This window comes from Anomalospiza imberbis, chromosome 9 (assembly GCF_031753505.1).
Source record: "Anomalospiza imberbis isolate Cuckoo-Finch-1a 21T00152 chromosome 9, ASM3175350v1, whole genome shotgun sequence".
NCBI lineage: Eukaryota > Metazoa > Chordata > Aves > Passeriformes > Viduidae > Anomalospiza > Anomalospiza imberbis.
This window is the reverse complement of record NC_089689.1, coordinates 17,392,590-17,403,681: the sequence shown is the minus strand read 5'-3', so window position 1 is coordinate 17,403,681 and position 11,092 is coordinate 17,392,590. Positions and strand designations below refer to the sequence as shown.

General features: G+C 42.9%; 1 protein-coding gene across 1 annotated transcript in view; it reads left to right on the top strand.

The window, feature by feature from the left end:
• DNASE2B (deoxyribonuclease 2 beta) overlaps window positions 1-10,228 on the top strand; it is a 31,621-nt gene extending 21,393 nt beyond the window's left edge. Inside the window, exons 2-7 of the mRNA XM_068199923.1 lie at window positions 348-497; window positions 4,176-4,353; window positions 5,611-5,692; window positions 6,691-6,852; window positions 8,375-8,572; window positions 9,130-10,228. Of these exons, the coding sequence (XP_068056024.1) occupies window positions 348-497; window positions 4,176-4,353; window positions 5,611-5,692; window positions 6,691-6,852; window positions 8,375-8,572; window positions 9,130-9,485 (1,126 nt within the window). The 3' untranslated portion in view covers window positions 9,486-10,228. The remainder of the gene's footprint in view (window positions 1-347; window positions 498-4,175; window positions 4,354-5,610; window positions 5,693-6,690; window positions 6,853-8,374; window positions 8,573-9,129) is intronic.
• Window positions 10,229-11,092: the final 864 nt, after the last annotated feature.

Sequence of the window (11,092 nt, the reverse complement as noted above, 5' to 3'; positions counted from 1 at the left end):
TAGTTGTGAAAAATTTGTACGGCAGTCATGGAGAACTGAAAAGAAAACAAAAAGGGTTTCGGTATCTGCAGGTTGGAGCTTTTTTTAAGCAGAATATCATGAATATTCTAAATAGCCAAAATTTTTTTTCTGGTTTTTATCAAAACCATAACTTGTCAGCTGTCATTTTGTTGCCCAAAGAAATCGCGAGCATTTTCCGGCGGCTCCCAGGAGCCCTTGCCCCGCTGGCCATGGCCGTCCGTGCAGTGGAACCCGCTTTCCCAGGCCGGCTGTGCCGTCCCGGGGTGTGCTCCCTGCTCCGTGGGCAGGAGCTGAGAGCTCTCGCAGCACAACTTCTCCTTTTAGAGCCACTCGGGGCTGGCCCTGCGCAGCCGGGAAACCAAAATGCCTGCGGGATCTGCTTCGTGCCACCCTGCTCTGCTCTTACTTCTCTCCTCTGTGCCCCTGTGGGCTGCTGAGCTTTCCTGCAGGAATGAAGACGGGGACACGGTGGATTGGTGAGTAAATACCGCGCGGGAGAGAAACGCTGGGAGAGTAAATAATTACATTGAGATTAAACCGCGGGAAGTGGGTGGGTCACCGAGAAGCAATGCAAAGGCAATCGCTGGTTCAGCGCTGTTGGCATGAGAGTAGTGGCGGAATGCTGCGTTTGAAAAACCTAGGATAAGTTACTGAAATCTGATTTCATTTCCCTGAATCAACCACCGTGCTGCATCATGACTAACTGCAGAACAATCAAATAATCGCGGTTTTACACAGCGTTCGCGTCTCATGATCAAAGGGAGCGTAAGCTGTGTTGGGGTGCCAAGGCTGCGCTCGCCAGCGGCAGCCCCGGGGCCACGGCCGGGCCCGGGCTCCAGCGCACGGCTCGGCTGGCCCGGGAACCACCGGGCGGGGAGGGCGCCCGCGAGTCCCTTCGGCTGGTTCTGAGCAGCACCGTGGGGCTCGGCCCCTTGCTGAGGGGCGCTGAGGGCGGCGGAGGCTGAGCCGCCCGGGCTGGCGGCAGCAGCGTGGCCCAGCCGCCTGTGCCTGTGGCTGGAGCAGAAGTCGCTCCGTGCCCGCAGCTGCCGTCACGGTACCGCCCGTGCCATCCCGCTGCCGGCAGCGAGCCCAACTTTGGGTATTAAATGATTAATTGGATTAATGAGCTTTCAAGATGAAAAGATGCAAAGTACAATTGCATAATATCCGGCCCAGATTTTAAAAGTGAAATGAGGGCCCTTTAAAAAGTGATTCCTGAACATAAATATCAACCAATTTCAAAAGAAAAATGTTTTTCTTGTGAACAACGATTAGTTTGGATACAAGGGCTAAGCAAGTAGGCGGATCCCTTTCCTTGCACTCAGAGCTAATTGCAGGGAAGGCAGGTGCTCCTCACACCACAGGCAGGAGCACAAAGCTGGCTTTGCTCTCTGTTGGCATGGCATCAAATGCATGAGGGTCTAATCCATCCCTGTGGCTTGTCACCTTTGCCAAAGCCCTTCTGGATAATGTCATTCTTTCAGGAATCAGACTCTTAGTTGGTGCAGCTACCTAGAAACTTAAGGTATGAGATATTTTATTAATGAACACGAAAACCCAAACAAACAAAAACAAAACAAAACCCACAGACCAATATATATACAAACTGTCAATTTCTTAGATGAAGACAATTTTTGTATTAAAATTTTCTGAGAAATTCTTTGAAGGCTGGGGCTAGGAGTAATTTACCTGTGCCTCTATGTCAATGCCAGTGATGTGGGGCCTGCTCCAGGAGGGAACTTGTGGGTCTGCACAGGCAAAATCATGTTCCCTTTCACAATTTTAGCAGGTAGGACAGGGGGATTACCTTTTCAATATGCCCTGATCAAAAGAAGAGAAATTTTCCTGTCTGCTGGGGTCATTCTGGTTTACTGAGAAGAGTCAGCCTTTGGATTCTGGATTTGGTTGCTATGAAGCTGACAGGAGAAGCGGAACTGAAACTGCTGAGATGAGCCTCCTCTTAAAGAGAAGACGTCAATGTCCTTTTAAACAAACAACACTGCGTTATTTTCAGTTAGCAGCAGGTTTGTGTGTGTTCATGCTATGCAGTGGTTTCATCCTGCAGTATTCCATAACTATTCAGTATTCACACACCCTTTCATTTGCCACTGAACCAGAGGGGTCACTTGCTTTGTCTGACCTAATCCCATCTGTGCTCCCCAGCTGGGCTGGCAGCTCCTCCCTGCACGCAGTACCTGGGCGGCCAGAAATCTCTCCTGTGTTTCCATTTCTCTCGGGATCTCGTCCCACAGTCCTCGCTGCACCTCCCACAGGGGCCACCCAAGCAAATAGGCGTAGGATCGGCTCTCTGAGGAGGGCAGAGTCGTTCCTTTATTCATCTAAACTCCCTGTATTCTGTGGGAAGTCTTCCCTGCAAATAAAAGCCAGAACTATGCTTTCTGAGAAATGCTGAGTCAAGGGCTGAAGCCACCCTGCACGTTGTTTGTTTGGGCTTTTTTTTGAGGGGGTAGGGAGGAAGGGAAGAAGTAAAGATGTGATTCTTGCTTGTAGTTTGTGTTCAGTCAGGAGCAAACAATGTGACAGTGTTAATCCGGTTTAAGCGGATTTGCTCTTTCTTGGTTCTCAGGAAAATAACTTTTACTCTGCTCCCACAAATGCCTAAGTTCTTGAGAAATTTCCTGTTCACAAACAGCACCAAAGATTTTATATAACTTTTATTGGTAATACACTCAGCTGGCTTTCTGGAAAGAGCCAAAGCATGTATCTACTGGGAATTAGCAGGCAATTTCCTGATAGCTCAATGGCTAGCATTTTGTGAGCATATCTGCTAAGGTGGGTTTGTCAGATGCAAGGCTGTAAATACTTCCAGAGCATAAATCTTTCAGTAGGTTTCAAAGTAGTTTGGAAAGGCTTTATCTACTAATTCCTGGATCAGTACTATAACTACTGCTATTCCTCTCCTTTCAAAATCTTCATTTCAAATCTTTATTTCAAATGAAGGGATTGTTATGACTCCTGGTGCATGTATAGGCACAGACCACTCTCCCCAGCCTAGTTATATAAATCACTTTCTTCTCTGTGATCTGTCATCAGAAATTATTTCTCCTGAGATACTTTGAAGAAATCATTCAGTCAGTGGCAATGCAGGTGGATTACCAGGATCACCACTGGTGTGTGTTTTTCTTCTGCCTATACATGTACATTTCTCATGGATTAAATGTTCTTCTCTAGCAAAATGTTTTCCTGCCACTTCTTACCTGTGTTTAGAGATGTCTTTTGTGACCAGCTTGAGCCTGTAAGTCACCTGAGCAAGGTTTACTCCTCCTGATATACTTGAGGGGTTAAGCACAGGCTGCATTTTTGTTGAACAGTTTAGATTGAAAATAATGCCACTCAGTCCTTACTGTTGACATTAATAGAAAATTACTCAATTAGAGCCCTCAGAGAAAGTGGCTGAGTTAATTACATTGTGATTAATCCCATGGACTTGCACACTGGGAAAACCTGTTTACTTTATCAGGAACCTTAGTATGAACTGAGCCATTTACTGACAATATTGAGTACTTCACAGTTTTGAAGAGATTTGTATTCCTGGCTAATGGTTTGAAAATTTCCAGTCTGCAACAGTTCACCAGAGTGCAAGTCTGTTATGGAAAGTATGACTGGAACTACATTTTATCACTTTGCTTTATACTTATTTTGTGATTGTGATACATATAAACATAATATAATGCATTTTTATTTCAATACCTAATTTTATCTATTTCATATAAAACCATATTTATATAACATAGAAATTGTTTGACCTGGGGGGAATGTTAGACTGGGTTTGGGACCTGAGGTTCTTTACCAGAACCAGGAGCAATAGGGATTTCATGGATTCAGCCAAGGCTACCTCAGATTCTTCAGGGGTACCAACAGCAGTCTGGCCACAGCAACAGGAGTTTGGTGCTGAATCAGCCTCCCTTGCTTGCTAAGAAGCAGAACAAATTTGTCTGCAGCAGGGACTGTGCTGCCAAACTGCAGCTGGTTCCTGGGCTGGGTCATTGTTTTGAGGCTGAGATGTCCAAACTGCTCCCTCTCCAGCCCAGGCATTCCTGGATTCACCCTTCTTTTTCTCATGGAAGGAGATACTCATTTACACATTCAAACAGGGTGGTGATAAAAAAAAAAATTGCTCTTCACTCTTGCAGGTTTGCTCTTTACAAGCTGCCAAAACATGCCAAAGGACAGATTCCCTTGCTGGGACTGGAATACCTGTACATGGATGCCCTGGCTCCACAGTGGCAGCTTGGTAAATACCTCATCAACATGACACAGGGTGCTCTGGGCCAAACACTGCAGCAGCTGTATGAGACATATGAATCTAAGGCAAGTGACATTTCGTTTTTCTTAGTGTGGTTACTTGATATTATATGCAGATGACATGAAAGCAGCCAAAATAAGCATATAAGGTAAGCCTGACCGATGGATCTGCTAAAACATAGGGGAGGAGCACCTTGACAGCTGGGCAGATTATTTGCAGTTCTGGCTACAATTAGGGATAATCCTCAAACTTCTGATTTCTAGTCAAGCTTTTCATATAGTTAGAGTATTGTCCATGAAAAAAAGAGTGTTCATACATTCTCCCTTTGGCTTCTTTTCTGCAATTCATGTTGAGCAACATCTGAAGTTGTAAATTCAAACCAAGGTCAATGGTAATTGTTACAGACACTTGTCCTAAGCCCTCCTATATGCATGTGTTTCATACTCTGACTCAAATCAAATCTGGGTTTTCATTGTCCCCCTGAAATCACTGTGACTGCTCCAGCAGTGATATGCTGCTCGTTGACCTTCTTTTTTGCTCCCACCCTCAGATACCTCATTTATATTTGTGTGAAGTGATTGTAAAATATCACAAGATTTCCCTGTAATTATTTTTTCCCATATATATATAGTATTGTTGGGAGTCTGTTTGTGTCTTTGCGTTTCTCCTGTGGATTTGCGGTTGGGTGCAATTAATTTGTATGTAGAAGAGACTCCCAAAAGTCACTCAAATGTTGGCAGTCCAGAAACCTGTCAAATCCCAGGTCTTAGTGCAGCTGTAATAAACTGTTTACAAACTCACAGTACTTTGGAGAAGAGGCATGTCCCAACTCCTTTGAAGTTCTCTGTTCAGGGGAAAAAAGGTGCGGGCGTATGCAAATATTTTGCAAAAAAGCTTTAATTGCTTGCCCTTAATAACAACAGTTGTCATTTTTACTCAGAAAATATTTTTTACCAGATCTGATTGCTAAATCAGAAAGAGGCACAAAAACCAGAGAGTGGAACTTCTTTGCAAGAAAGTGCCCACTAAACCCATGTAAACTGGCTTAGCAGGCATATTCAATATTCAACCCTTGGGAAAGGGCTACTGCAGTGATTGAGAGAGCTTCCACTTCATGTCAGCTGAGGCCCTAGCGCTGAATCTTCAGGTTTATTTTGCTGTAATGTCTGTGGAGACTGTGTCAGCTGAACTGGGAGCAGGATTAGGCTTGTGATGTTCACACAGAGGAATCCTGAATTCTTTCTTCTGTTCCCAGCAGATTTTTGCTTAAATGCCTTCCTCTTACTGAATGTCATGTTTCAGAAATGTGTGTTTCCCTGCAGAGGAACACCACTGCATATGCCATATACAACGATGAGATCCCTGAATCAGACTCCAAAGGGTCGAAACACGGACACACCAAAGGTACAGGGAAAGTCCCAAACTACTATTTTCTCCTTTCTAAAGTTGCAGATAGTATCTCCTTGTCTGTTTGTCTATCTGCATATCTAAAATTCCTGCCCAAAGCAAAACTGCAGAGTGATTTGCATGGTGTGTGGTTTTTGTATAGTTACCTATGCTGCAGCTTCTGTTTTGGTTTTGCTATGCCTGTGCTGTGTGAAGGATCTTGGGGTTTATGGACTCTTTGTTTCAAGAGTTGAAACTAATAAAATCCTTTTAGCACCATCCTGTGCCTGATGGCAAAACAGTACAAGATGTGAAGGGAAACATTCCCTCAACAGAAACCCCTCCAAACTTTCTGGGGCAAGAAACTGCTGCCAAGATCATGGAAGCTCTGTAGGATGTAGTTACCGAAAATCGAGACTTTAAATGAGTGTAAACTTCAGTGGAGTTTAAATGTTCCCCTGAGGAAGCAGATGGGGTTTGCCCAGCCTGATGTGGAAATGAGCACATTTTGCAGGGCTGTATTTTCAGGCTGCAGCAATGGGCACAGCTCAGGAGCCATGATCCACCCTGGAGGGGAGAAGCATAGCCTGTCTCTGCTGCTTCCCCATGGGGGACAATTTGGTCTGGGAAAGAAGAAACGGTGTTGACAGGATCTGTTTCCCTTACCCAGTGAATATTTGAAGTGAAGAAAGATGAGCAATGGAGAGAGGGTCACAACCACTAAATTGTTGGAACTCTTGAGGACAAAATTTGAGCACAGGAAGGGGATGTGAAAGGATTTTTTTTTTCAAATAAAACATGATGACAGTTTGAGATATGCAGGAAAGTACTGATGCAATTTTAATACAAAATTAGTGTCTCCTATGGTTTATTAATCTACTCTAGAACAGCTTAATGTAGACATTAACACATTGAAATGTGGTATCTGCAGCAGCAAAACCAAAGTAGGGCACAGGTCTATCCTCTCAGGGTTTTTTTTCTCCTTTATTTATTTGCAGTAACTTTTATTTTGACAGGATTTCTGCTTTTGGATAAATCACAAGGCTTCTGGGTGATTCACAGTGTGCCCCTGTTCCCTCCCATCCCTGAGGATGGTTACGGATATCCTTCTACTGGGGAGTCCTTTGGACAGACAGCTATCTGTATAACCTTCAAATATGATCAGTTCACAGAAATAGGTATGAAAAGCTTCTCCCTTAGAAAGCCTTTGTCCCACCACGCCTCTCTGATTGCTTTCCTTGAGGTTTCACCTCAAAAAATCCTTGTTCTTGGCCTTTTTTGTGACATTGGGAAACCAAGTGGGGCCTGGAAAGAGCATTCTTGGCTTCAGTTGTGTTTATCCAATGATTTCCTGTGTGAATGTGGGAAATTCACTCTTCCACTCCATTTTCATCTCCCTGTGGGGAGTATCAGGATAATAATAGTCACAAGTGCATATCAAGAGTAAACTCAGTCCATGCAAACAAAATGCTTTGGAAATACAAAACAGGATGATTAATCACCTTTAACAGTAATAGCTCAGTCAGCAACAGTCATCTGCAGTTCTAAAAATGTAAGGCAACCACTGCTTGAGCTGGAGTAGTAGCCTTGACTCATCAGAAATATAAGTATGGAATAAATATCACCTAGAATTTTCCCAGGTATTTCTTTGCCACAGAAATTGCCGATACTAAATATATAAAAAAAACCCAAAACCTAACAAAATATAGCTGCAAGGTTCAGAACTATCTGGCAGTGATAACTGATACTGGTATCATGAAGTGGGACTATTGAAAGAAATCACAAGAAGTCATATTGGCATGTTCCTCAGTCTTTTCACATTATTTTTTCACTCTTCTCTCACTTACAAACCTTAAATCAAATTAATGAATGACACATGCTGTGCAAATTGCTAGGCTGGCCACTGCTCAGAGCTATCTAACCCAAGTTCCTGTTTGTGGAAACACATCTATGCATTTGTTTAGCAGAAGAGGACAAAAAATGAGATGCATATGCTAATGCTGTTCCTGCCTCATCCTCCCAGCTTCTGCTAATCTGTGATTCAGGGGTTTCCTGAGCCAGAAAGACTGGAATGTTTCTGATGGACTGGTCTTCCATGAACTCACCTAAAATGAGCCCATTTGTTCCCTAGCTGTTTATGCTATCCATGGCAAAGACTTCTACAGTTGAGCTGTGCACTGTTCAGAAAAGGAGATTTCTTCTGCAAATTCAAGCCAGATGCTAAAAGTCAAGTTCTGTTCTCCCTAAAACCAGACTAGACCCTTTGGCAGCTCCTCTGTTTGCATTTGGCTTGGCAGCTGTAACTGACTGGAAACTGTAAATACAAACAGGTTTGGATTTACACGTGATGTCTGAGTGCTCCATGGCTGCAGAGAGGCTTGAAGATGAGCATGGGTGGAAGTGGCAGTGGACCAAAACCACCAGTTAACAGTTCTGCTAGGAATAATGAGGTGTAAGTGGAAAGCCTGAGTGAACTCTCGCAGCCGCCTTTGTGCTGCAGGGCCAGTCAGAATACAAAGCAATACACAAATTCTTGGTTGCTAAAATAAGACACTTTGACACTTAACTCATCCAGGAGATACGCTGTGAAGATTAAGAAGGATTTAGGTTTTCTGTCCAAGACAGAACTTTGCTCTCTTGGTTGCTTTTCTTTAACCCATTTTAATTCTGCTTGTGTTCATTTCTGTGGGTTTTTCTCAGACCAACAGATGCTGATTTATAATCCAGGAATCTACAGCTGTTCCATCCCTGACATCTTCCAAGCTGATCTCCCAAATCTCCAGAAACTCTGTGCAAAGTCCAGGCTGCCCTCAGTCCCCTTGTACCACCTCTCCAAGCTCCAGTCAGCTCATGGGGAAACCTTTCTCCACTTTGCAAAGTCACACTTGTTCATAGATGGTAAGAGAACCTTTTGCTCTCCATATGACACATTCTCAATTAATTCTTAAAATATGAATTAATAAATTATTTTAAAATTCATATTCTCTCTGAGGGGGAAAAAAGAAGTTCAGCTTTAGAAATAAATGTAACAGAGGGTAAGGCGTGCTGTCCCATTCTAATGTTCTCTCAGCCCCACAAAGTAAAAAGCTGTCTGGTCCATCCTAAGGTATTCAGCAATTAGATTTTCAGGAAAATTATGTTCCATTATCCAACAGTAACAACAAAGAAGAAATAGGGGGGTTGAATCATCTGGGGTTTTTTTCTTGTGAAGAGGACTTGCAGTTTTTTTGCCCTTTCCCTTTTTTCCTGCTGTTTGTTTGTAACAGGTTTTCTAGAAGGAGAAAAAATAGAAATGAACTCCTGGAAAAGTCAAAATAAGGGGAGAGGACAAAATTCCCTCTGGCCAACTTCATGCATTACAATGAAACTAGCATAATTTAGATTATGCTTTTCAGTCTGTTCTTAAATGAAGGAACATGAAACACTGATTGCCCACACCCTGTGTTATTCCACAGATATCTATGTGGCCTGGATGGCTCAGGAACTGAAGACTGATTTGTTGGCTGAATCCTGGCAGCGTTCTGGCGAAAAACTTTACTCAAATTGCTCTCTTGACTACCACGTCTACAACATAAACATAATAGGGACACCATTGAACTCCACCTTTCATTCCATTAATGATCATTCCAAATGGGCTGTTTCAAGGAAATACAAAGATCAGTGGACATGCATTGGGGACTTGAACCGTGCTGCTGAGCAAGCTTGGAGAAGTGGTGGGTTCATCTGTACCCAGAATGAACAGATCTACAAAGCCTTCAGGCATTTGGTAATCCAGTATGAAAGCTGCACTTCTGCTCCCAGAGAGCTGTAACAAACCATTCCTCCCAACCAGCACAGCCCTTTTTACATGGGAAGTGTAAGAAATGTCTCTCTCTCTGAACTGTATTTTCACTCTGACAAGCTAGAGGCTGTGAGTTTCCAGATGCGCTAGCCCATCCCCTTGTTAGCTGTAGGAGCAGGTGCTGTGCAGGTGAAGGGCAGCTGTTTTCCTGTGGTGTGGGGCCCTCAGGGGGTGTGTGCTGGGCCCTGCTCTGCTCCCTGGCTCCTGTCACCATCCCCGATGGGATGGGATGGGATGGGATGGGAGGGACGCTGCTGCACGGGGCTGCACCAAAGCACATCTCTGTGAACACCCTGCATGGGCATCCCTGGGTACCTTGGGAGTGGAGATGAACCTGGGATGGGAGGGACAACAGAAACCTCTCTCATGAGCGGGGCTGTCAGCACTGGGCAGGTAGCAAGGGATAAGTACCTTCAAATAGTTCAAAATTGCCCTGGATTTCTGACACTGTTGAGATAAATCACAGCATTTCTGCTCAGCTTGGGCTGAATCCATAAAAGAGCTGAGAAAATTAGATCCAGACAGGGAGACGAGTAGATCTGAGGACATGAAGGCCTCATTTTTACATGATTCCTTTTTAGAGAATTAATGAACTTTAAATAATCTTTAAATTATCTGTAATCAATAGCTTGGGAATATTTCTAGTGCTTTTATTAATGTACAGCAATTTTATAAACAAATAAACATGTCCAAAATATGAATAAACAAAACAAGGAGCAACAATGGTCTTTTACATTCTTCCTCTTCCATCTGTATAGTTATTTGTGGTTAGTTACAATGTTTTATAGCTGCCAAAGGAAAAATTGCAACAATGAGGAAAAAATATTATGAAAAGAATGTATTTGAAGAAAGATATTATTTAACCTACATTTTCACATTACAATAAATGTGGCTGAAATTTTTAATATCTCCAGTCTCAGGCTTAGGACCTGAAGTTTGCATGGTCTTGCTATAAAGAAAAAGCTGATTTGCAAAATCCCAATACTTTCTTGTGTTCAGATTTTAACAGTGTACTTGTGTTTAATATGTTCCTATTTATATGTTTCTGTCTTTATTTTTTCTGAATTGCTAATATAAACTTCAGTCTGAAGATCTGGCTGTCCCACTGATATTTCTGCTTGCTGTGTTTGTAGTCCCCACCACTGATCCTCCACAGAAGTAGGTATAAAGAAATACCCCACAACCACAAGAGGTTGCCAAAGATTTCTTGCCCTTTTCACCCTGAACAATCAGCCAAACAATGAAGTGTAAAAAGTGTCAAACTATATAATTTCAGAAAACACTTGTGCATATTTCTTGAAGAGATAGAAATAATCTATGTGGCCTCCATAACGAAGGGCATTGTACAGGAATAGGTTTCATAATTAGCCAGTCTGGATTGAAGGTAGCTCATAGCTTGAGTCTCATGGCTCAATGAAAATAGTTTTGTTGCTTAGGTATTCTGCAAGAATTTTTAAATTTTATTTTCCCTCCATATGACCCAATAACATTCGATAAATAATTTATTTGATAATGTTCTTTCTCTGATGCCTGTCAAACTGTTTTACATATTTACTTCTTGTTTAGCTAGCTGTGGT